The sequence below is a fragment of the Bufo gargarizans genome, chromosome 2 (assembly GCF_014858855.1).
Source record: "Bufo gargarizans isolate SCDJY-AF-19 chromosome 2, ASM1485885v1, whole genome shotgun sequence".
NCBI lineage: Eukaryota > Metazoa > Chordata > Amphibia > Anura > Bufonidae > Bufo > Bufo gargarizans.
The window spans coordinates 330,428,173-330,455,580 of record NC_058081.1 but is presented as its reverse complement, the minus strand read 5'-3'; the positions used below and the strand labels follow the sequence as shown (position 1 = coordinate 330,455,580).

General features: G+C 44.9%; 1 protein-coding gene across 2 annotated transcripts in view; it reads left to right on the top strand.

Annotated features, from left to right (window-relative positions):
• PPM1H (protein phosphatase, Mg2+/Mn2+ dependent 1H) overlaps window positions 1-27,408 on the top strand; it is a 216,989-nt gene that overhangs the window by 109,441 nt on the left and 80,140 nt on the right. For both annotated transcript variants that reach the window (XM_044280560.1, XM_044280559.1), the window contains exons 5-6: window positions 4,228-4,312; window positions 21,531-21,649. In XM_044280560.1, the coding sequence (XP_044136495.1) occupies window positions 4,228-4,312; window positions 21,531-21,649 (204 nt within the window). The remainder of the gene's footprint in view (window positions 1-4,227; window positions 4,313-21,530; window positions 21,650-27,408) is intronic.

Below are 27,408 nucleotides of genomic sequence, written 5' to 3'. Positions count from 1 at the left end.
GTTCCCCACCACTGTCCTAGAACAATCTCAACTCTGTAAATCAGTCTGCCATGTTATTCTCCAATGTTAATAACGCTACTGCATGAAACTCCTTACCCTTTTATCATATTAAATTACCTTTTACTAACACATTTTAGGTGTTTTGGGGACATATAACTGGATTTGCCCCATTTTGTGAGGGAGTTCTCTTCTAGATTCCCTCTAGCCAGAGCTAGAAGCCACTGCAAACAGCTGCCGTTGTGGAGAAGTCAGCATGCTGATATATTACATGGTCACCTAATGTGCTACATGTAAATTCACATGACTTTTGCAGCATACTTACAAGCAATAAACAAAAATAATCACTTTTGAGTGGTGTTTGAATAAGCCCTTCCCCTTTTTCTTCCCGTTTTTTAGCAGAATTGTCCTGACAGAATCGGTTGAATTAATTGGTAAAAGCAGCTATTGGGGTTTCAGCTGCCAGACCTATGGTGATCAGTAGTGCTTTGACGAATTTGACAAAGAAGTTTGCTTATTTCTTTGTAAGTAGAGGGCGCAATAATAGGAATGGCGATGGCGCCACCCCCCATCATTGAACCCCTCAGATGCTGCTTTCATTGCTGATTGCGGCATCTGAGAATAATAGTGAGGGCTTTTAGGAGTTAATCCGGTAAATAAATCACTTTTTCTTATATATTATTTGAGCGCAAAGAGGCAGTCGTGGTCATCTTGATTGAACATCCCGCACGAAATCTCGTGCTGTGCGTGATGACATTATAACACTGGCCGGCGTGGTGGCGTCATACGTCACCACGCACGAGATTTCATATGGGATATTCAATCAAGATGGCCGTGGCGGTCTCTTCGTTCTCAAATGGAAGAGGTGAGTATTTTTTTTTTTTAACTGCCATTTCAGGGAAAATGTATTTGTTTTCACACAGCACGGGGATTCACATTGAATCAAATTTTCCCTGAAATTCGGATCGAAGTCCACTTTGGATACTTCGATTCGCTCAACCCTAGTGATCAGTATATCACTAGGTCATCCTCGGTATAAAAGGTGTTGATCAGGTAAGGCAACCGCTTTAAAAGAAATATATTGTATCATGAATCCAATATGTCCCCTGGTGTTTATTTTCCACCATCCTCTTCAGTACATTCAATGGTGCAAACATGATAATGCCTTATATATCATCCAATATAAGAAAATCCTTTGGAAAATTTTTCCCTCAGAAAATGTATTTCAAGGCCCTATGCACACAACCATATCCTTATTTTGGTCCGCAGAATACAGATTCCTTCCATGTGCTTTCGGCATTTTTCTCTTTTCCATCAATAGAAATGGCTATTTTCAGAATAGGAGATGTTCTATAATTTGCGGAACAAACATACGGATTACATAAGTGTGCTGTCTGTTTGAAACTACCACCCATTGACAACCAGTACTGAAACATGGTCTTCTAGAAGGCTGGTCTTCTCATAGAAGAAGGCCAGTTATATGTAAGATATAAAGGAGTTGACAATATGTCAAAAATCCTGATCATTGGTGGTCTCCAAGAGATGGACTTTTGGAGTGGTTTCACTATTTTACAGTGCACTCCTTTAGTGGGTGGCAGTATAATACACTTTATAAAGTGTAGCTTCATTAATGTGTGTAACTGTGCCATAAGGTTATGCAAATTGAGGAAGTAGCAGGTGTTGCCAAGATCTGCAAATGATCGATTTTTTTTTTTCAAACACCTAGCTCCAATTTGTGGCATGTGGTACAGGCATAAATGCCAGGCGGAAAGCAGGGTTTTTCAGCTACATGAAAAAAAAAAAATACACCAAGCTATAATGGTTGTGCTATGCCTCCTCTTCGTTGATGCGCCAGTTATCCCCACTTGTCGCAAACTGAGAGGGACTGAAACCTTGAATTGAGAGACCGTTTGAGAGACCTCGGTTTATTGCTGTAGCAGATCGCTATGCTCCTAGGTCAAGAGGTCGGCACTGTTCATTGTTTCATGTCCAGGTGGTTGGTAGAACAGCAACAAATTGAAAAGACAGCAACAGGTGCACAGAGCTCTGCATGGACAGATCGTCTGATTAGAACAGCACATAGTGATCCATTCTGCACTGCATGTGAAATTGGATGTCACATCCCACACCTAGGGCGGCAAAAAGTGTCAGCACCTGGGATTAGCAACCTCTGGCCCCCCAGATTTGTTGAAACTACGACTCCCAGCATGGACACTTGCTTGGCTGTTCTCAAACGGGGCTGCAGATCTTGATGATTTGCATTCCCAAGTGCATTCAGTGTGGCAGAACACTTCCTTTATAGTATTCCAAGGCATGTAAATGCGTGTATTTCTGCATATGGCGCTCATACTCGATACTGAATAAATTTAGATTTTTGAATATTTTATTTCCATTTTATTTCCTTGGTGTAGCAATTACACTTGTGATCCATTAGAAACAGAAGTCTTGATCTTGGTGTCAGCAGATCCTAAATACTGGCTCTTAAAATAGCAATAAGTTTATATCAATGGACTTTCTGATCAGTCAGAAAAATGCATTACAATACCGGATCCGTTTTTCCGGTGTCATCAGGCAAAACGGATCTGTTTTTTTTTTCTCTTCTCATTTTTAAAGGTCTGCGCATGCGCAGACCGGAAGGACGGATCCGGCATTCCGGTATTTTGAAGGCACTAATACATTCCTATGGAAAAAAATGCCGGATCCGGCATTCAGGCAAGTCTTCAGTTTTTTTCGCGGGAGATAAAACCGTAGCATGCTACGGTTTTCTCTTTTGCCTGATCAGTCAAAATGACTGAACTGAAGACATCCTGATGCATACTGAACGGATTGCTCTCTATTCAGAATGCATGGGGATATGCCTGATCAGTTATTTTCCGGTATAGAGCCCCTGTGATGGAACTCTATGCCGGAAAAGAAAAACGCTAATGTAAAAGTAGCCTAAGTAGCATTATGTAGAGTCCACACACTGAAGGGCTCATGCACACGACTGTATTTTCTTCCGCTCCGTTTTTTTACAGGTCCGTATGCGGAACCATTAATTTCAATGGCTCTGCAAAAAATACTGAAAAGACTCCGTGTGCATTCAGTTTCTGTATGTCGGTTCCACAAAAAAATAAAACTTGTCCTATTCTTGTCCATTTTGCGGACAAGGACTGGCATTGTTACAATGGATCTGCAAAAAAAATGGATGTCACACAGATTTCATAGTTTTTTTTGTGTATCTGTGTTTTACAGACCGCAAAATGCAAAGTCGTGTGAGCCCTTAGTAGGATGGTCTCACACACAGCAGTTTTTTTTAACCAAAACCAGAAATTGATTCAGAAAGAAGGGGAACAGAGGAAAGTTATTCTTCTTCTTCCTTCTGGATCCACTTCTGACTTTGGCTACAGTGGTGTTTTTCCAAAAAATTCTGCGTGTGATACTCTCCTGTGTGGACTCTGCAAAACGTTATTTAACAGGAAGGTGCCTAGAAATTATAGAAAATTACTTATGTATCCATACCATGAAATAATTGATCACTTACCAAAAGTTCATAGAGTTAAAAAAAATTATACCATCTTAGAGTTTGAGCAATTGTACCATAATATCGGAGCTAGGTGTATTTTAAATCAATAGACTTTCAGAGCTACAGTATTTGCTAGCTGACAATGAACTAGAACATTTATTTTCACAAATGTTTGTATAAAGTTGGGGTTCCAATTGAAAGCATCCCTCCAGTTCAAGAAAAAATCATGTTAACTGGGCAAAAACCAGAAAACCAACCTGGTGACCTCCTTTTCATCTTTGCAGCTGTGGATCAGCCAATTTCCAGGATTCTCTTCTCCCATGACTGCACCGCTTCACACTACCTGATGTACACTGTGTATTTGGTAGTCCTAAACACTCCCTGTTGCCCTTGGATTGGCCAGTACTGCACACATGAGCACTGATGACCAATCCAAGAGCAGATCTTGACAAGCAGGAAGTGTTCTTTGTTCCCTAATTAATGTGAACCAGTCGATCATTTTAAAGACCCAGTAATATAGTAACATAGTAACAAGGCCTAAAAAAGAAATCTGTCCATCCAGTTTGGCCTGTTATCCTGCAAGTTGATTCAGAGGAAAGCAAAAAAAAAACAAAAAAAAAACTGTGAGGTAGAAGCCAATTTTCCCCTCTTAAGGGCAAAAAAATTTCTTCCTGTAATGTTAATGTAGAATGAAGCTTTGTCAAATAAATTGTGTTTTCTTTCAGGGCTATAATTATTCGAAATGGAGAAATCATTCCTATGTCTTCAGAGTTTACACCAGAAACAGAGCGTCAGAGACTTCAGTACCTAGTAAGTCAGACAAAATGAATGCACATCAATGTACACAGGGCTGGTTTTAGATAAGGTGTGGCCCTGACCAGATATTAAAGGGAATTTGTCACCTGGTTTGAGCATATTAAGGTGTTACTACTGCCATGTACAATAAAATACCTTATTTCTTGCTGTAGTCTTCATTTTTTGTTTCATGGTTTCATTAGCGATAAAATCCACTTTTTATGTTATGTAAATGAGTCTCCAAGGTGCCAAGAGGAGAGTTATTATCCTTCTCTGGAGCCCAGTAACTCCCCTCTACAGTGCCCAGCCCGCCTTCCTTTAGAGCCCAAGCACGCCTTTTCCAGCATAAGTAACTGCTCACACCCGAACTCTTTGCTGCTGCCCCCCTCCGCGGACTGCCTGCGCGATGTAGAAGCTCCTGAGGGCAATAGCTTTAAATTTGTCACTGGGCTCAGCGCATGCAGTTCTTGTATTTTCTTAGGAAGTTAAGGACCTGTAATGATGTCATCACAGGTCCTTGAGCTTTGCTGGGCTCGTAACTTCATTAATGCAGTTCTAGTTTAATTGTCAAGCGCCCCCCTGAAGGATAGGCCCAAGGGCAGATTCCCAACCCAGGCCTAGGAACTCTCAGGAGTGTGGGCCCATAGCAATTGCCCAGTTTGTCCCCCCCATCCCTAATGCCAGCCCTGGGTGTATAGTAATGAAAAAGGTGTAACTCGCTAGTAAACCTTGCTGCCATTTTGTTGTACCTAGAGTTTTTTTTTTCTTACTTTCCTTTCTCCCAAACATCATATTGAAGGGCTATAGGGATATCAGGGAGAGAGACCCTAATGTAAGAGATGTCTGAGTGTAGTGCACTTCTAAATTGTATCATCCTCCTCACTCAGCATTGATGAAGAATGTTTAAGTTATTTTAATAAACCCTTAGATTTTCTACCAACCATCGAGAACATGGAAACATGATTGTTATAGCAGCTTCAGGTACCACAGCTCGTCAAGGGAGTTAAGTTGCATCATTTAGATGGGTTGTCCAAAAAGTGCTTTATAGCAGGCAATGTGACAAATTATAAAATAACCACGAATCTCTTAACCACTTCATAACCGCCCATAGACTATAAACGTCCTATGGGCGGTTGTTAATCTCTGAATGGACGTTTCAGAACGTCCATTCAGAGATGGCAGCCGCATGCTAATCGTGCAGCTGCAGAGCGGTGGGCCCACTGTCAGTGACACCAGGGCACCCCAGAGAGAAGGCAGGGACAGGACTGGCATTGCCAGTCTCAAAAACGCCCGCTAAAAACGCCTTTAAACAGCGCTTATCGAATACGTTCAGGTGTGAACCCAGCCTTACATTAAATGAAATCTGTCACCTTCTTCGTTCTACCCATTCTGTGAGCATAATAGAGTAATGGCAGATGTGCAGATTTCAGCCAATAAGGCCGGACTGGAACATAGCCTTAGGGGAGGTCGACATGGCAGGGGTTTGGTTTAGGGAGGACAGGGGATGTTAGGCATTGGTGGTTGAAAGAGAGGGCAGGGTACATGGCGTATAAGTGCGGCAGAGAAAGTGGAGCATGTGCCGTTTTGAGGGTCTCTTGTGAAGCATCCAACTTGGTGTCTGCCTTATTTGGGGGGATTAGGTAACTAAGGTAAAGAGGGTATCAAGCTGAATAACCAATACCATAGTCATGTTTTATGTGTGAACATGGTCTACTTACATCTTATGATGTTTTCTTTGCACTACAACTGATAAACTTGGAGTCTGCAGTATTCATGAGCTTGCACCCACCCTCTGCTTATTGACAGATTTTTCTTTGTTAGGAGAAGACCGCATAAGACTACTTTTACATCTGCGCATTCCCTTTCCGCTATTGAGATCTGTCATAGGAACGCAGGAGCGGGCGAAAACGCTTTTGTTTTGTTCCCATTCATTGTCAATGGGGACAAAACTGGAGGGAACCGAGTCACCAGAATGAATTCCGTATCATTTGGTTGCATTCCCATTGCAGACAGAATAACGCTGCAATCAGCAGTTTTTTTCTGTCCGCGATGTGGTGCGTAGCAAGATGGATCCGTCCTGACATACAATGTAAATCAATTGGATCCGTTTTCTCTGACACAATAGAAAATTGATCCGTTCGCCCATTCACTTTTAAAGGAGTTCATGACTGATCCGTCTTGGCTGTTTTAAAGATAATACAACCGGATCCTTCAAAACGGATGCGGACGGTTGTATTATCAGTAACGGAAGCGTTTTTACTGATCGATGACGGATTCAGCAAAAAGTGTGAAAGTAGCCTAAGGTAGGTGACAGACTTGCTTTAATGGGACGTGCAACTGTGTCTGCTGGAGATGATCAGGACAGGCTTGTTTTATTTGGATCCATGATGGATCCTTCATGAGCTATTGGCATTGATTTAGTACAGATTTTTCCATCAAAAAGAAATAGAAACTATAGGAAAAGAATTACCTCAAGTGTGAAGAGAGCCTAAGACGCTCACCATGTTGTGGTGAGGCGAGTGGTTCTCCCCGCATCACTCTGATCATTAAAAAGGGATTTGTGCATGTATTTATCTTTTCTGAGACATCTGAAGGTCTGTCAGCAGTACAAGTAAATGAATTTAGGATGAAATAACCCATTTAGTGTAACATCTGGCATATTTCCATGGAAGGGAGACTTCAAAAAAGTATGCAGCGAGTCAACTGAATGGAAAATTGCTATAATAACAAAAGAAACGCACACAAATGTCATATAATATATAGAATTAATAAACCATAAGATATAAACAGTTTATTCTTCCAGGATGTGCGTCATTCAAATTATGTGATCCTAAGGAAGTCAAAGGTCACCTTTAACTGCATTTCAAGAGAACATGTTTTACAACCAGCTATGAACTGCTTCTCTTTTTCTGGTTTTTGGTCATTTCTTTTCCGATGCATAAAAAACCCTTCAGAACCTGAATGGAGTTCATTGTGATTATCAAATACATTCTACTTTTGTGCTTCTAAGGTAGCTATTCACATTAAACATATCGACCTAAACAGAGTTTTTTGGGGGGGCCAGCTACCCATCATAAAGAGTATGGGAGCGTCCTGACTCTGCCCCTATGGCAGATCTCAAGGGGATGGCAAAAGGGTTGGCCACTTGGATTTCAGCCCATTTCAGAGGTGTATGGTAACTACTTATTTCACTTTCACTATTGAGAACACCTGCACCTCTCCTGAGCTGAATGTGCGTATGTATGGGGGAGTCGCTAGCTAATGGGTATGGCCCGAAGAGGCGTCCTTCTGAAATTTATATGTGAGGCTAAAGGCGGTCCAGCACATGAGATAGCTGTCACTGACCCTGCCATGCTATGTCAAAGTTCCTGTCATTCCCATAACTCCATAGTAGGGTTGTCATGATACCAAAATTTTGATTTGATTTCGATACCATAAAAAAGTACTGTGATACTCGATACCACTCGAAAAAAATAAAACACCAAAAAAGCCGCTTGCATTCCACATTTGGTGGAACGTCCGGCCCATATTAGTCATATTAACAGTCCTATCCTATATTTTTTTTTGGGGGGGGGGGGGCAAGGTGTGATAGAGCTGGCACCTGCCACATACAATTGTATTAAGAGGTTAATTATATGCATTGGTGGTGTAGTGGCCTCCCCCACTCTCCCCTTTCATTGGTGGCGCAGTGGCCAACAGCCCCCCCCCCTTCTCCTCAGTGCTACTGTTATTGGTGGCCAGCAGTAGCTGCGTCACAGTGGGGAGGGAGGGACTGCCTCCTTCTCCACTGTGCCGACTCATGAGAACATGATGCGCTCTGAGGGCGGCGCGTGTCACGTTCTCTAACACATACTAGGCTGTGCAGTAGCGCAGCCTTGTATCGGAAAATAGCGAATCCTGGTATCATATCGATCAGGGTACAAAAGTGTTGATTGGGTATCGAAAGCTCGATACCCGGTGCAACCCTACTCCATAGCATCAAAAGGCAATCTCTTTGTGATGTCCTTTTATTTTATTTTTTTGGTTTTGAAAAATACTTTATTCTGAAAGATGAGCAGAGAAATGCATAAAAGACAATATTCCCCGCAAGAGGGTACACTTTTCATATATTGCATAGATTGTCTGCCATTACATACAAGTACCTACATTGGGGGAGAGGCGCTCCCACAAATTGTTTTATTCTCTGACCTGTTAGAAAGGTATATGATGCGAACTGTAGTGAATATTCTTACCAGTGGCTTTATTTGTGAGCTATCCCCTCCCTTCTGCTTCTCGGCTGTGTTATGTGGCCAGCAATCAGACTTTCCAAATCACACAGCATCTTATGTGTGGACAGGAAGTCAGTTTCTCTATATATTCCTATGGGAGCCTGAATGTCGGTCTCATAGAAATGAATAGAGAAACTGCCCTCCTGCCCTGTGTCAGTTGGAAATCAGAGTTGGTCACATGACACAGCTGAGAATGAGAAGGGAGGTGATAACTCACAAATGCAGTCACTGGTTACGTCATGCATTCTTCTAACAGGCCAGAGAAAAATAATGTTTGTGGGAGTGCATCTTTAAGGCTAGGTTCACTGTACTATACTCTTTACATGTAGTCCCTACTAATCACTACACAGTTGTGTATACATTCAATATGTGCCTATTTTTTTTTTGGATCAAATCTTTTTATTTGAAGACAAAATCTTCATACTTTTTTCGTTTTTCATCTCAACATCAAGAACATCACATAGAAACCCCTCCCCAACCCCCCCCCCCTCCCCCAGCCCCAAAGTCCACGTGCAGTCCATTTGTGCAGCAAAGTCCAGGATACGATCCAACCCATGATCATACTACAGGCACTCCTGCTCATACGCACACCACTCATTTACTATTCTAAATCTGGATTGCGTGCTGCCTATAACCGTCTCATCCTACCCTAACCTCAGACCCCTATCCTAAACAACCAAATAGAAATGTTCAATCCGTGCATACCAGATTTTGTTGAACTTTTTGTTATTCCCTCTCTTTTGATACACATAACTCTCAAGTTGGACCAAAGTGTGAATCGCCTCCACTACCTCATGCACCTCCGGTGGATCTGAAGCAATCCATCGGGACGCTATCCGCTTTCTGGCCTGATCTAGGATACTCTGAATTGCTAACTTAACCTCTTTAAGCCCCGATATTCCACCAGCATATCCCAATATGCATAATAGAGGTGAACATTCAACCGTGACCCCATAAACCTTCTCAATGAGGTCAGCCACATCCTTCCAGTATCTGCGCAAGCGCGGACAATTCCACATTAAATGTATGAGATCTGCGGACGTAACTCCGCATCTAGGGCATTTATAGTCAGCACGAAACCCTATTTTATGTAACATTTTCGGGGTTCTATATACTCTGTGAAGCAGCAGCAGCTGTGAGACCCTATGAGCCTCACTTACCGCTATATCAAGGAAGTCAGTAAGCACTTTTTCCCATTGGTCATCCTTCAATTCCAGTATATCTTTTTCCCATTTTTCAAACAGTTGCAATGGATTTTTTTTATGTAAAGCTTCCATTAGGCTTAGATAATGCAGCGATATCACTCCCCCGGAGCCGCCCCCAGTAGCCGTGAGGTCTATGATCAGGTGTTTCTGGGCAGGCAACAGCTTCTCCCGCCGCTCCTGCACTTGTATGGCATGTCTTACTTGCAAATAGACATAGAAAAGAGCTTTAGGCAAGCTAAACTCCTGTTGCAAAGCAGTAAATTCTTTAAGGGAAGTGCCTTCGAATAGCTGACATAGTCTGTCCAGACCAAATTTCCTCCATGCCCTAACGCTGGAAACCTTAAGTTCATCATACATGATATTCGGCCATATTGAAGTAGATTTCGTATACCCCGTGATACCTGCCATTTTCCTTGTCTTCCACCACACCATATGAATCATGCCCAACATCTCGTATTTTCTCCTCACTTCCCTAAAAGTGCCATCCTCTAGCGCTGACAGAAGGCATCCCCTTTTGAGCAAGTGTTTTACTATCCTACCTGCCTTATTAACCTGTTCCTCCTCACCCCACCCCCTTATGTGCTGCATTTGGGCTGCCAAAGAATACACCAAGGGATCAGGGACACTCAATCCTCCCTGGGTCTTAGGTCTACACAGGGTGCTCAGTTTTATACGAGGAATCCCCTTCTTCCAGATTAAGTCTCTAAAGATTGCATTGACAGTGTAGAACACCTTCAGTGGGATCCACACGGGAGCATTATGCAGCACATAGAGAAGCTGGGGCATAAGAATCATTTTAATCAGGTTTGTTGGGCCAACAATAGATAAAAGCAGCTTAGACCATGCCTGCACTTTCTTCCTGAACTTGTCTAGTAACGGCATTACGTTTAGATCTATAAAGTCCTCACTATTTCTGGAGATCTGTATCCCCAAATATCTGAAGCTAGACACGATCTGTAACCCTCCGGTCATGACAGGATCCACTGAACCATCCCCCGCCAGCGGCAACAGGATTGACTTAGTCCAATTTATTCGTAGGCCCGAGATTCGTCCATAGTCATTAATGATCTCCATTGCAGCTGGCAGGGATGTCTCCCAGTCATCTAAAAACATAAGCAGATCATCTGCGTATAAAGCTACTTTTTCGGTTACCGACCCATATCTAAATCCCTTAACCACCGTGGATGAACGTAAGGCCTCCGCCAAGGGTTCTATTGCCACCGTAAACAATAGCGGCGACAACGGGCAACCCTGTCGGGTACCCCTCTGCAGTTTAAACGAGTCAGATATGTATCCGTTCACCTGCACTCTGGCCGAAGGGCACGCGTACAACATTTTCACCCAATCGATAGACCGATCCCACCCCCATCTTTTCCAATACCAGGAACAAGTTTCGCCATTCCACACTGTCAAATGCTTTGGCCGCGTCAAGAGACGTGACCGCCGCATTCAAAGCGTGAACCTGGCCCACCTGAACATTTAAGTGTAGTCTCCTGATATTTACCGCCGTCGACATGTTTGGCATAAATCCTGCCTGATCTTTGTTGATGAGCGAGGCAATGACTGAGTTAAGCCGATTAGCCAATATCTTAGCCAGCAACTTAACATCCGCCTAAACAATGAAATGGGCCTATATGATTCCGCCTCTATCGGATCCTTCCCCGGTTTTGGTATAACAACTATAATCGCCTTATTCATTGTGTCAGGCAGCTTCCCCAGCAGCCGGGCTTCATTAAATACTTCCAGTAACTGGGGCAAATTGTTTATACATTTCTGCAGGTAGGCCATCACTCCCTGGGGCCTTATTGTTAGCCATATCTCCCAGCGCCATTTCCAACTCTTTCAAAGTAAAAGGGCTGTCCAGGAGTACTCTCTGATCCTGATCCAGAGTGGGCATCCGTAGGGGGTGAAGGAAATTTTTGATGTCGGCTTCCGTGGCCACAATTTTAGAAGAGTAAAGGTTCTGATAAAACCCTGACAATACCTGGGATATTTTTTCTGTGGCCACCTGCACTGTACCATCCGTGTCGCGCAGCTCCGCCAAGTAATTAGAAGTCTGTTGCGCCCTAGTAATCAGAGCCAGCAACCTGCCCGCCTTTTCCCCTTCCTCATAGTACGTTTGCTTCAGGAAAAAACGTCTATTACGGGCATTACGGAGTAAGCGGTCATCCAACTGTTGCTGCGCCTCCTTCCACTGAGACTCCTGTTCTGGTGTAGGGTTTTCTACATAACTATTCTCTGCTGCCTCTACCGCCGAAAGCGGCTGTCTAGTCAGGGCACTATTCTCCTTTTTCCGACCATTAATTTTGGCAGCTAGCACCCCCCGCAGGAACGCCTTTATTGTATCCCACACTACTATTCTACCGGCCGATGGGAGATTATGTTAAAAAAAACTCATTTAAAGCGTCCCTGACATCTGACATATCAACCAGGACATTCAGCCAATAAGGATTGAACTTCCATAGATTGGATCTGCGCGACACGGATGGCAACATATGAAAGGTCGCCACAATCGGTGAATGATCAGAAATTTGTCTTGGCAAGTATCTGATATCATCTATCAAATAACCCATTACTTCATTGCCCAGAATAAAATCAATTCTGGACAAGGAACCATACGTGCTGGAACGACGGGAGAACTGGTTAGTGTCGTGGTACCTCAACCTCCAGAAGTCCAGAATGGATGCTTCCTGAAGTAGTCGGCCGAAGGGAGTGAGATCGCTGCTGACAACCTGTGGAGAAGCATGAAATTTATCTAGCGACAAGCAGGGTACATTGTTAAAATCGCCTAACTCTATTGTAGGCACATTAGGCCTTTCCGCAATCAAAGCTATTATTCTTTTCATCACCTGGGAGGAGTACGGTGGGGGAATGTAGACTCCAATGATTACACACTCCACTGAGTATAGGGAGCCATGAAAATACACATATCTGCCCTCTCTGTCAATAATCTGGGAGAGACATGAAAATGCAACAGACCTGTGCACTAAAATGCTCACCCCCCTTGCAGAGGCAGAATAGGTGGCATGGAAACAGTGACCAGCCCATCTCCGTGTGAGAATGCTAGTTTGGTCTGGTAGCAAATGGGTCTCCTGGAGACAGTAAATAAGGGTTTGGTACTTCCCCATACCATCTAATACTGCCCTTCTCTTGTTGGCCTCCTTAATTCCCCTAACATTCCAACTGAAAAAAGTCACCCTACTAGCCATTAGACCTAAACGACCGTCTGTGAGTGAGGTGGATCCGAGTCTGACCCATCCCATCAACATGCCTCAGCTGCATTTCCTGTCCCACTAGTATAATGGGCAATTGAGTATTCCTGCACATCCTGGCTTCAAAACTAACTTCATCCCCCAACATTAGAACAAAGAAAAAAGAGACAAATACAAGACAGAAAGCAAAAAAAGAAAGAAAAACACCAAAAACATACCTGCACTTAAGTTGTCTAGAACAAGGTCACCGGTGTGTCCAACAGGTCCCTGCGCACTCTCCCAAAGGGACTGCAGGTTCATAGAGTTAACTGTGTCAGAACCACCAGCTCCTCGGTACAGGTGAAACCTTTAGTGGCGAGGCGTGGCTTATTCCGGTTATCAAAGCTATGCACTGCCCACCGAGGTACACAATACACATGCTTCCTTCCCCTCGCATCATCTCGTCAATAAAACTTCCTACTATGTAACGAACCCGTTATATAAGTGATATTCATAAAACACGTTAGCATAAAACATATTAGCATAGTAAACATCTGATAATATAACTGCTAACCCTGCGCACATGACTGCCACGTCTCATAGACACAGTATCCCAAACGCTCTATTCATTCAGTCATGCACACTGAACCACTGTAATCGCCCTTCAACCATCCTCTGCCTGCGGATCAGCATTCCTCAAGCGATTTTCGTGACTGTCCACCCATCGGAGAGCCTCCTTAGGATCTTCAAAGAAGTTGGTTCGGCCTAAAGCGACTACCCGCAGCCGCGCTGGAAACAACATTGAGTAAGGGATATTCAGGCCACGCAGCCGCCTCTTTATGTCCAGGAACCGTGATCTTCTCTTCTGGACCTCCATGGAGTAATCTGGAAACAGCGACACCCTTTGACCGCCAATGGAAAGATCAGGTTGTTCGCAAGCTTTTCACAGGAGTATATCTTTGTAATGCAGAATCTTCATAAGAACCGGCCTTGGTGGAGCACCTGGCGGTAGTGGCCTAGTAGGAACCCTGTGGGCCCTTTCAACAGCAAAGAGAGGGGTCAATGTCTCTTTCCCAAAAGTGTCTTTCGCCCATGCTTCGAAATAATCAGTCGGGTTAGACCCCTCAACCTTCTCTGGCACTCCCACTATGCGAACATTATTCCTCCGTGACCGATTTTCAAGATCGTCTTGTTTAGCCATTAAAAGCGCAATTTTCTGTGTATGGTCAGCAGAGGCTCTCTTGAGGGGGGGTACAGCATCTTCCATTTCCCCCACTCGGCCTTCCAGGGCCGTTGTGCAGTCATGCCGCACTATAGACACATCTTCCTTTATGGAGCCCACTTGCATTCTCAGGGCCGTCAACTACTTCCCACATTGCGTGATAGCTTTCAACACATCTTTTAGAGTAGGCTCCTCTATATCCGACTCCATATTGTCCATGCCATCTGAATCTGCGCACGATCGCAGCGCTTCATACCTGTTAGAGCTGCGGGGAGATATACCGCGCTCCCTATCCTCCTCACCCCCACGATCAGGGTTGGGATGAGACAATAGCCTGTCTCGCTTCCCGCTTGTTTCAGGTGGGTCCAGGGGTTCTAGTACGTGCGCGAATCTCCCCAACTTGGCAGCCGCTTCCCGCTGTATATCTTTTGCGCGGTCACTGTGCCGTGCTGTGTCAGGCCCGGCACCATCTTGCAGCTCCCTGATCGGACCTTTAGAGTCCCTCTTCGGGCCCATCTCGGCTCGCAAAACAGCCGGAAAAGTCTCAAACTTGAGCGGGCAGACTTCAGCAGCCCCGAGGCTTCAACTTAGGCGAGATGAATGTAGATTTAGGGGGTTCTATACAGGATAAACTGACGAGATTGTGCGGGAGCTCTGCTTAGCACGTCCGCTCACATCCTCCGCTAGCCACGCCCAATATGTGCCTATATTAGATAGGGGGTCTCACAGTGATTTGATTGAAGGCGTTGTAGGCTATGTTAATGTAAGTCAGACTGGGCTAGGAACTAATATGGCTGACAGGAAATCACTTCTTGCATCACAAACTGAATTCTGGTGCTCAAACAACTCTGCTTGGAAGCAAAGTTCTGCACACCGTCCCTTCACATAAGGTGTCAGGAGTAAAATCAAGTTTTACTTTTTGAGTTGGATTTCACTTATTTAGAGACTTATTACATACATAATACATTGACTGTTATGGAGGACTACAATCTGATAAAACCATTGTGAATGTATTTGAGTGAACATATATGAGCATTGGAGCTGATGACGCTGGCAGATAAGGGTTAAGGTTTTGATCATATCTAGTCTTTGATGGCACATTGTATAGATTCCTAGCATGCATCTGGGAATAATTGAAACATAGCCATTTTCAGTCCAGTCAGAAAAGAAGCCTTATGTAGGGCATGACTTTCTAGAACAAAATGTGGATTGAATGAAGTATTAAATTGCTCTTCATTTCATTCTGCCACCTGAGGCACAGACAACTCAAAACTAGTGTTGATCGAGCACCGAAGTGCTTGGGTGCTCGAGTAGAACTTTTTGGGATGCTCAGGTGCTCTACAGAGCACCCGAGAACAATAGAAGTCAATGGGAGAACCCGAGCATTAAACCAGACACCCCCTGCTCTGAAGAGGGGAGGGTGTCTGGTTCACAGGAACAGGTCAGAAATTGATGGAAACACCCCCAAAATGGTTCGGGAACAGCATGGGAAGGATGTCTCGATCCATCTTGGACTCCCAGGTCACTTTTACAGACTGACGAGATAAAAATCGATTTTAGAGGAAAAATTGTTAGGAAACATTCTTTTCTGTATATTTACTTGTATATAAAGTGCAAGTGCTGCCAAAAATTGCAAGGAAGAGGCACTCCGATACAACGTGTATATTACATAAAGGAGGGCCTCATTCACATTGTGGTACAATTGTTCAGGTAGTGGGACTCCTACACTCATAAATCCTATGCACTAAGTGAAAGGGCTGCCAAAAATTACAAGGAACAGGCACTCCAATACACCCTTTATTACACATAAAGGAGGGCATCATACATACCCTTGAAAAATTGTGATTGATGGCCTGCTGGTGACCCTCAAAAACACTAGGAGCAAGGACCTGCTGGTGACCCTCTAAAACATTAGGGGTGAGGGCCTGCACACCAGGGTGAGGGTGCTGGCGGGGTGTCATGAAACTGTCCCAGGCCTTGAAGAATGTTGCCCTGCCTTTGTTGGAACTGCTTGTGTTCCCCTAGTCTCCCCTCCTCGGTTGCCCAAGGATCAACGTACTCTGCCGCCAGCGTTGTCAGCTGGAAATTTTTGGAGCAATTTTTCCACAAGGACCTTCTGGTATTGCACCATTTTACTAGTCCTCTCCACCACAAGAATGAGAGATGAGAAGTTCTCTTTGTAGCGGGTTTCGAGAAGGGTGAACAACCAGTAATCGGTGTTGGCCAAAATGCGTATAACGCGAGGGTCACGCGAAAGGCAGCATAACATAAAGTCAGCTATGTGTGCCAGAGTCCCAACAGACAAGACTTTGCTGTACTCATCAGGAGGATGACTCTTATCTCCTCATCCTCTTCGGCCCATCCACGCTGAACAGATGGAATAAACCTGCTATGGGTACTACCCTCTGTAGAGAAGGCAACCGTCTCCTGCGCCTCCTCCTCATCATCCAATTCGCATTGAGAAGACGAATAGAGGATGGTCTGGCTATCTCACCCTGTGTGTTTCAGTAGACACAGAGGTCAGACATCCATGCCCACTCGTCACTTGTGAAGAGCAGAAGCTGACTGAAAAGGAGACAACCATGTTGCAGCTGGTATTCCACTACTTCCCTCTGCTGCTCACAAAGCGTGGCCAACATGTGGAACATAGAGTTCCAGCGCATGCTGATGCCGCACAAAAGTCTGTGAGCTGGCAATTGCAAGCGCTGCTGCAGCGTTGCCCGACCTGCGGCAGCTTGACTTTCGGAAACGGGCACACATGCGCCGCACCTTCACCAGTAGCTTAGGAAAATTGGTTTGGAGAAACTGCTGAACCACTAAGTTGAACATGTGTGCTAGGCATGGTATGTGTGTGATCTTGCTGAGCTCCAAAGTCACTACCAAGTTACAGCCATTATCAGACACAACCATGCCTGGTTGTAGGTTGAGTAGCGAGAGCCACAGCTTAGTCTGGTCCCTTATGCCCTGCCACAGCTCTGCGGCTCTGCTATTTGTCACCTAAACAGATCAACTTCAGCACGGCCTGTTGCTGCTTCCCCACTGCAGTGCTACACTGCTTCCAGCTACTAACTGATGGCTGACTGGTGCTACAACATGAGAATTCAGAGGTGGAAGTGGAGAAGGAGGTGGAGGAGGAGAAGTGGGGTTGCAGCCACTAATGTAGGTGGTGGCGGAAATCGGTAGCACCTGTGCCATCCCAGGGTACGACTCTCTCCCGGCCTCTGCAACGTACACCCAGTGTGCCGTCAAGGAAATGTAGCATCCCTGGCCAAAAGCACTTGTCCATGTGTCAGTCGTTAAGTGGACCTTCCCAATAACTGCGTTGGTCAGGGCACGGGTGATGTTACAGGACACATGCTGGTGTAAGGCGGGGACGGCAGCTGGAGACTGAGTAACGAAGGACGGCCGCCACCATCAGGCTGCGGAAAGCCTCAGTGTCCACAAACCTAAATGGCAACATTTCCAGGGCCAGCAATTTGGAAAGGTGCACATTTAGTGCTATGGCTGATTGTGGACGGCACAGGTTGCAAATGACAATTCTCTTTTCGTCCGCACTTTCCTCAAAAAAGCACCAGACTGCGGAACACATACCCCTTGGCAAGGGAGATTGCCGCAAGGGGGTGCTCAGGGGAACAGTCGCGGGCCTGTTTGGTGTGGCCTGCCTTCTCCCTTTTGCCACCCCACTGCCTCTTCCAGCCTGTTGCGGTGCTACAGATCCCTCTCCCTCTGTACTGCTGTCCTTGCTCAGCTTGCCACCTTCCCAGGTTTGGTCAGTTATTTTATCGTCCACCACCTCCTCTTCCACGTCCTCACTCTGCTCATCCTCCTGACAACAACCTCACTTATTGGCAACTGTGTCTCATCATCATCATCCACCTTGTGAAACACTAATTGCCATTCCCCACCGTCATCTTCTTCTGACTGTGGATGCTCAAGGGTTTGGGAATCAGTGCACAAGATCTCCTCATGACCCTCTTCAAGCGGGCTTGGCAAGAGGCCCAAATCGAGGAATGGCAATGAAAGAGCTCCTCGGAATATCCGAGTGTGGGATCACTTGTTTGCCAAGACTCTCCATTGTGGGAGGAGGGAGGATCAGGGTGAGGATTCTGTTGAGCAGACTGTTGGCTACTGAGACTGGACTTTGTGGAAGACAGGGTGGTGCTTAACCGACTGGAAGCATTATCTGGTGCAATCCAACCGACCACCTGGTTGCACTGGTGTGACTTCGAGAGTGGCGTCCTGAGCCGCCCTTCAAATTGGGACATGAAGCTAGGTATTGTGGATGAGTGTGTTTCTTGTGCTCGGGCAGCAGACACAGTTTCACCACGCCCAGTGCCACGGCCTCTGCGTGCACCATCAGCAGCACGGCCACTTCGCCTTGAGCATATTAAATGGTATATATGCTTGCAAGTATGTTACATGTACAGTAGCGCAGGTTTTGTAAGTGTATGCACAAATAAATTACACTGAATGTCACAGATATTTAGGATGCGCTAATATTACACAACAGATGTAGCAGGGGTTGTGTCACTGTCAGCAACGGCCAAACAATTGCACGCAATTTAGCGCAGGTTGCGCAAATAATATATATTGCAGCCAGATAAAACAATAGTCCTTAAAAGGACTTTTGGGTCTCTAACACCTTTCAACACTAAACAACTCCTGTCCCTACACTATCTGTCCCTTCTGCTGCAGCTCCCCCTGACTAAGACTGAGCTGAACCACGTGTCATCGGGTGCTATATAGCACCCAATGACGCGTTCCGGCCAGCCAATCACTGTAATGCCAGTAACCAACATGGCTACGGCATTACAGTGAGGGCCAGTACTTCCCTGCACGTTTTTTGGCTGCGTAGCAGCCAACAAACTTGCAGGGAGGAGACTCGAGCATCGCGCTCAACCACACGCGGTGTTCGGCCGAAAACCGCGATGTGCCGAGCATCACGATGCTCAAGTGAAAATGGTGTTCGGCCGAGCATGCTCGCCCGACACTACTCAAAACATAATCCTACAATGCCAACAAGTGTTATGCATTAGCAGAGGACCACTTGGATCTTTCCATTGCCTTCAGCTTCTAGATTCTTCTTAATTTACTGCATTATAATATCCCTCCCGCACCGACATTACATGACACATTTCTGAGTACAACCCTTTGTGTCACATTTAGACTTGAAAGGTGACCAACAAATAACTATCAGATGGGATCTTTTTTCCATGGTGCACATATGAACTTTAACGGAAAAGCCTCATCTAGCGATATAAAATATTTCTGTGAAGGAGGAATTTACCCCCCGCTTAGATGTTTGCATGTTTGTCATTTTTCTCCTTTCTTTATCTTCTGGTTTAATTTAAGATTGACAGGGATAGTCTAATGTATTTACACACCCTTATAGCTTGGTGTAATAAGTTTAGGTGAAGAACAGCATGTTTCTGTTTCATTAGCTTTCACATACACTTTCACAAGTTTACAGAAACAATTATACAGTGCAGGATTCGTCAGAAGACATACAGTACCATACTGACTTATTATAGGGTCCATAGTTTTCTCCCGAATCCTGATGAAGACCTCTCACCCAGGTAAGCCACTTCTCTCTGCTCTGCACTAATGAGGGGCAATCCCCCTGCAGTTGTCTGCAGATGAAGTACTGCCTTAGCTGTTATTCAAATTATGCTGAAAGCCTGTTTAAAAGGTTGAGCATTGACTTACAGGATAGCTACCTTATATCTGGTGGTATCAGAGGTTTAGCTTTCTTTTCTATTTGAAAATAAGTAATTTGCATACTTTGTTCCCAGAGGAGGATTGCCTGACCTATTAGACTCCTTACGCCTACTTGGCACTTTCCATAAGGAGAAATTGTATCCCCCAAATCTTGACCTGGCCTCTCACCCAGTTAAGCCCGTTTTCTCTGCTCTTCACTGACAAGGGGCAATCACCCCAAAACAGCTGTCTGCAGATGAAGTGCTGGCTTAGCTATTATGCCTCAAGGCCAATTTAAAAAGTTGAACATTGACTTATAGGATAGCTATCTTACATCTGGTAGCATCAGAGGTTTTATTTTTGGAAAGAGAGCTAATTGGCATACACTGAGGTGTTTGTCATTTTATTGGCAGAATAGCACTGCAAGCAGACCTGATTTTCTTCATTAAGAATGGCAGAAACTGTGACTGAGGGACTTGCTTTGCTAACACAATTGTGAACATAGCCTGAGATAATGTAAAAGCAGCAAAAGACTGGTCTCTCTGGGAACTGCACTTGGCAAAAGTCTAATACAACTAGGATAGTCAAGACCATGACATTATTTTACTTCTAAAGTTTATTACATGTTAGTTAAAAGTATAAATCCCTGCCCTGTGTTCCACTGTGGAAAAACTTTCCGCTGCGTAAGTAATAATGTGTTGCTGTTTTTCTAAAGCAGATTGTCACCGTTTATTACAATGAAGGATGTAATCCACACATATAAATCCATAACAAAATCCACACCTTTGTAAAAATCAGCATTTTTTTCTGATGGATTTTTCTACTACGTCTGAAGGCACCATTACTGGTAAAACACCAGTATTGGATGTCTAGTAGCGCCTCTCTTTAGTACTGTGCGGCACTACATGCCATGATGAGCTTCTCCTTTGGACACTAGGTGAGGGTGGCACCATGTCATTTTTCTGGTACACTGTATAGCACCCTAAAAATCTCCTGCGTTCAATAGAGGAAGCTATTTACAGCTTCCAGCATCTATTTCAGATTTTTATGTTTAAGGACTTGCTTTATATGTATTAGTTATCTGCTGTTCATTTTCTCTTTTCCTGGGAATGCATTTTGGGGCTCCGGAACCAATTACCAATTTTCCATAGAGACAATATTTTCAATTTACAGTGATCGTCCCAGAACCAATTAATATTGTAACTTGAGGGACCGCTATATAGAGGATTGGACTACTCTCCTGTGTTTATATAAGCACAGATGACCTGTATTACAAGAGATCATTTTATTTTTTTTTTTAAATTTGGACACAGGCATACATAGCAATTTGCTGTCACTTTTTCTATGTGTATATCTGTATTGTACACTAAATAAATTCAGCAGGCACATTTCTCAATTAGGAATGCAGTGAATTAATCCAGGATTTGGTTCACAATGCTGCTTAATCTCACATCTAAGTCCGAGATTTCCTGCCATCACTTCCAGGAGCTAAAATTACAGATAAGATTGATTATGTAAGCTATTCATGCTCGGTTGAATATGCAGAAAAGTGCTCAGATATGGTTAGATGTCTCACTAATCTTTATAATGTACATTACATGGATTTCAGTCTGTAAATATTCCTCTTCTTCTCTTTTTCCTATATTTTAGGCTTTTCTGCAGCCACATCTACTTGGAGATGAGTTCACACATTTAGAGTTTCCAAGGAGAGTGCAACGTAAGGAACTGGGAAAGATGATGCTCTACAGGGACTTTAATATGACCGGCTGGTGAGATATTTTATGTTGTGGATTCACATGGCACTAATATGGTTGATGAATGCCCTCTGGCCAAAATACAGGTTCCTTTAATAAGTTGAAACCACCATTTTGTTCATGCATTGATATACTGTACAGTATATAGATATTTGACACCGAATTTTAAAGTAGGCACAATGTATTCCAGTAGGTAGTAGCATTCTCTGGGCATCCACTAAACCCGGAGCTGTGCATCATCAGACTGACGAAAGAAGAAACATGATTCATCACTCCCTACTTAGGGTCTTCTGCTTTATGTAAGGTGGGGTGCCCTTGGTTTTGCGGTGCGTGTAAGACTGGAGACAGGCAGCAGAGAGTAGCGGAACAGAACAAGTATTTATTGAATTGCAAAGATGTAAGCACTTCCACACAAGATGAAAGGCTTAAGTCTTAGTAAACCTTAGTTACCTCCAGAGTTCCCTTTGAGATGCACTTTCTCACATAGCAATTCCTATATGCCATTCCAGCCAAGGGAAGCAATGTTTTCCTCAATGTCTGCAATTGCTAACTGCAAAATGCATACTCCAAAACCAACAATCCTATCTGCCAATCAAGTAGGGAAGAGTGGTCGGAAACCATAAATACCTGTCACAACCAGACAGCTGAGAAGCTCTGACAGAGGCCTTTCAGAACCTCCTCCTTGAGTTTCTGTGTTGTGGTATTCAGTTCCTCCTCTCGTTAGCCTCTCTCAGCTGTCATGTGTTGGACTAATGGCTTCCCTTTAAATTCCTCCCCAGAATGCTTTTCTGGGCGGCTTATACTTCTTCCTGGAGTGTGTGTGCATGCTGACCTTGTTCTCCTGTCTGCTACAAAGCTAAGTGTTGTACCTTTATCGTTTATTTTCTGTTTGTTGGATCCCAGGTGACCCTGACTCCCTCCGTATCTTGTGTAGGGAGCCGGTGGTCGTGTCCCCTCACTATTGTAGGGTGCTCAGGGCTTTATAGTCAAGGTTCGTGGATATGCAAACCTCCACCATTAGGATCTTTGCATAGGCTGAGCAGCCAGGGAAAGTGCCAGGTCTCCTGCAGGGGTCTCCCTTGGTTCCTTAGCTTTTGGATCCAGCGAGTCATTTATACATGTTGCTTTGCCTTGTTTACTGTACACCGTCCGTGACATTATAAGCCGCCATAACCGTCTCAAACATGGATCCGGTTTCACTTTTGGCTGAACGCTTCCAGGGTCTTTCATTGGAGGTAGCTGATCTCCGTAAGACTTTTTCTCAGCTTCAAGTGACCGGTTCAGCTTGCGTTCATGGAGTTTGTTCTGAGCCTAAGATCTCTCTCCCGGATACGTTCTCCAGGGGTAGTGAGAATTTTGTGCGTTTTAGAGAGGCTTGCAAACTCCATTTTCGCCTTCTTCCCCACTCCTCTGGTGATGAGGAACGGAGGGTGGGGATCATTATATCGCTGCTCAGAGGTAACGCTCAGTCCTGGGCCTTTTCGCTGCCGGAGGGGGCACGGCCTCTCCGTTCAGTGGATGAATTCTTTTTAGCCCTGGGTCAGATATATGATGATCCGGATCGTATTGCTCTGGCTGAGTCTATACTACATCTATTATTCCAGGGTAAACAATCCGCAGAAATATACTGCTCAGAATTTCGGAGATGGGCAGTTGATACTGGTTGGAATGATGCTGCACTCCGAAGTCAATTTTGCCATGGTCTTTCAGAGGGATTGAAAGATGCATTTGCCTTTCATGAGAGGCCTATTTCTTTGGACTCTGCCATGTCTCAGGCCGTTCGTATTGACAGGCGTCTTAGAGAGAGGGGAGAGATGTCCCCTTCCTGTCATACTCAGTCCCAGGACAGTGCAGCGGTCCCATTCTGTGCGCAGGGGTCTCAGTCGCTGTCAGCCCCTTCTGAGCAGGAGCCCATGCAGCTGGGGTTGATTGCTTCTGACAATAGAAGATTCAGCTCGCATGGGAGGGTTTGTTTTTGTTGTGGAGGTATAAATCATTTGGCAAATATTTGTCCCTCTAGGAGATTCAGGCAGTTTTCTGGGAGTAATAAAGAAACAAACAGGAAAAAATCTTTAAAAAATGTTCCGTCTGTTACTAGTGGCAGGGTTGAGGCGGAAATTGAAGGTTTTCCATTTGCTTGTAGTTCCCGTTTTGTCCTGCCGGCTAGGGTGGCGCTAGAGAGCAAGAACATTTTTTGTGAGATTTTTGTGGATAGTGGAGCAGCGGTCAATCTCATTGATAATCAATTTGCGATAACTCATGGTTTCCAGGTGCGCACTTTGGGAAAGGATATTCCTGTTTTTGCTATCGATTCCGCTCCACTTTCTCAAAAATCATTAAAAGGCATAGTTCACAATATCCGTTTAATTGTGAGTGATGCTCATGTTGAGGATGTGTCATGTTTCGTCCTTAGCGGTTTACCTACCCCTCTGGTGTTGGGGCTGCCCTGGCTCACTAAGCATAACCCCACCATTGATTGGCAAGCGAGGCAAATAAATGGTTGGAGTGACTTTTGCAGAGAGAATTGCCTCATGACATCTGTTTCTGAGGTTGCTACTAAGACTGTACCATCTTTTCTCTCTGAATTTTCGGATGTCTTCTCTGAGAGTGGAGTTCAGGATTTTCCCTCGCACAGGGAGTACGATTGCCCTATTAATCTCATCCCAGACGCCAAGCTGCCTAAATCTCGTTTATACAATCTTTCCCAACCTGAGAGGATCGCTATGCGTGCTTATATCTCTGAGAGTCTGAGAAAGGGACACATACGACCCTCAAAGTCACCTGTTGCCGCTGGTTTTTTCTTTGTTAAGAAAAAAGATGGTTCTTTAAGACCTTGTCTGGATTTCAGGGAGCTGAACAATATCACAATTCGTGACCCTTATCCGCTTCCTCTGATCCCGGACCTATTTAACCAGGTTGTTGGGGCTAAAGTCTTTTCCAAATTAGATTTAAGAGGGGCATACAACCTGGTCAGGGTCAGAGAAGGGGACGAATGGAAGACGGCCTTCAATACCCCTGAGGGCCATTTTGAAAATTTGGTTATGCCTTTTGGTTTGATGAATGCCCCAGCCGTTTTTCAGCATTTCGTGAACAGCATTTTTTATCATTTGATGGGAAAATTTGTATTGGTGTATTTGGATGACATTTTGATTTTTTTCTCCCGATTTCAAAACTCATAAGGAACATTTACGTCAGGTCTTGCTCATCCTGCGGGAGAATAAATGATATGCGAAACTGGAAAAATGTGTGTTTGCGGTTCCAGAAATTCAATTTCTGGGGTTTCTTCTCTCCGCTTCTGGTTTTCGCATGGACCCCGAGAAGGTCCGCGCCGTGCTTGAGTGGGAGCTTCCTGAGAATCAGAAGGCGCTGATGCGTTTTTTGGGCTTTGCCAATTATTACAGGAAGTTCATTTTGAATTATTCTTCTATTGTTAAACCACTCACTGATATGACCAGAAAGGGGGTAGATTTTTCTTCTTGGTCAGTAGAGGCGCGTAAGGCTTTTTCTGATATCAAGGAGAGTTTTGCTTCCGCTCCCATCTTGGTGCAACCTGATGTTTCTTTACCCTTCATAGTTGAGGTTGATGCTTCTGAGGTGGGTGTGGGGGCGGTCTTGTCTCAGGGTTCCTCTCCTGCCAATTGGCGTCCGTGTGCCTTTTTCTCAAGAAAACTCTCCTCCGCAGAGAGAAATTACGATGTGGGAGATAGGGAATTGTTGGCCATCAAGTTGGCTTTTGAGGAATGGCGCCATTGGCTAGAGGGAGCCAGACACCCTATTACCGTATTTACTGACCATAAAAATCTGGCCTACTTGGAGTCAGCCAAGCGTCTGAACCCGAGACAGGCCAGATGGTCTTTGTTCTTTTCTAGGTTTAATTTTGTTGTCACGTTCCGCCCTGGAGTTAAGAATGTGAAGGCAGATGCCCTGTCACGTTGTTTTCCGGGAGGCGGGAATTTTGAAGACCCGGGTCCCATTTTGGCTGAAGGTGTGGTGGTCTCTGCTCTTTTTCCTGAATTGGAGGCAGAGGTGCAGGCAGCCCAGTCAGAGGCGCCTGATCTTTGTCCTCCTGGGAGGTTGTTTGTGCCTCTCGCTTTAAGACACAAGATTTTTAAAGAACACCACGATACGGTCCTTGCTGGGCACCCGGGGGTAAGAGCCACACTGGATCTCATCGCTCAGAGATTCTGGTGGCCTGCGCTTCGTAAGTCAGTTGAGGGTTTTGTGGCAGCCTGCGAGACTTGCGCTCGTGCCAAAGTCCCTCATTCACGGCCATCAGGTCCTCTCCTTCCCTTACCCATTCCTTCCCGTCCTTGGACACATCTGTCCATGGACTTTATAACGGACCTGCCTCGTTCCTCGGGGAAGACTGTGATTCTGGTGGTGGTGGACCGTTTTAGCAAAATGGTGCATTTCATCCCTTTTCCTGGTTTGCCCAATGCTAAGACGCTGGCGCAGGCATTTATTGATCACATTGTCAAATTGCACGGTATTCCTTCAGACATAGTCTCTGATAGGGGCACGCAGTTTGTTTCCAGATTCTGGAAGGCTTTCTGTTCTCGCTTGGGGGTTCGGTTGTCATTCTCTTCTGCTTTCCACCCGCAGTCGAATGGCCAGACAGAGCGCGTCAATCAGAATCTGGAGACATATCTGCGCTGTTTTGTGGCGGAGAATCAAGAGGATTGGTGTTCTTTTTTGTCCCTTGCTGAGTTTGCTTTAAATAACCGTCGTCAGGAGTCCTCTAAGTCACCATTTTTTGGTGCATATGGGTTTCATCCACAGTTTGGGACTTTCTCGGGAGAGGGGTCTTCTGGTTTACCTGATGAGGACAGATTCTCCTCGTCTTTGTCATCTATTTGGCAAAAGATTCAGGATAATCTAAAGAGCATGAGTGAGAGATATAAGCGTGTGGCAGATAAGAGACGTGTGCTTGGTCCGGACCTGAATGTTGGTGATCTGGTGTGGTTGTCTACCAAGAATATCAAATTGAAGGTTCCCTCCTGGAAGTTGGGTCCTAGGTTTATTGGGCCTTACAAAATCCTGTCTGTCATCAATCCTGTTGCATACCGTCTTGATCTTCCTCAGACTTGGAAGATCCATAATGTTTTTCATAAGTCCTTATTGAAACCTTATGTTCAACCCATTGTACCCTCGCCTTTGCCTCCTCCTCCGATTATGGTTGATGGGAATCTTGAATTTCAGGTCTCTAGGATTGTGGATTCTCGTCTTGTCCGCGGTTCTCTTCAGTACCTTGTTCATTGGGAGGGGTATGGTCCTGAGGAGAGGATGTGGGTCCCAGTGACGGACATTAAGGCCTCTCGTCTCATCAGGGCTTTCCATAGGTCCCATCCTGAGAGGGTGGGTTCTGAGTGTCCGGAGTCCACTCGTAGAGGTAGGGGTACTGTCACAACCAGACAGCTGAGAAGCTCTGACAGAGGCCTTTCAGAACCTCCTCCTTGAGTTTCTGTGTTGTGGTATTCAGTTCCTCCTCTCGTTAGCCTCTCTCAGCTGTCATGTGTTGGACTAATGGCTTCCCTTTAAATTCCTCCCCAGAATGCTTTTCTGGGCGGCTTATACTTCTTCCTGGAGTGTGTGTGCATGCTGACCTTGTTCTCCTGTCTGCTACAAAGCTAAGTGTTGTACCTTTATCGTTTATTTTCTGTTTGTTGGATCCCAGGTGACCCTGACTCCCTCCGTATCTTGTGTAGGGAGCCGGTGATCGTGTCCCCTCACTATTGTAGGGTGCTCAGGGCTTTATAGTCAAGGTTCGTGGATAT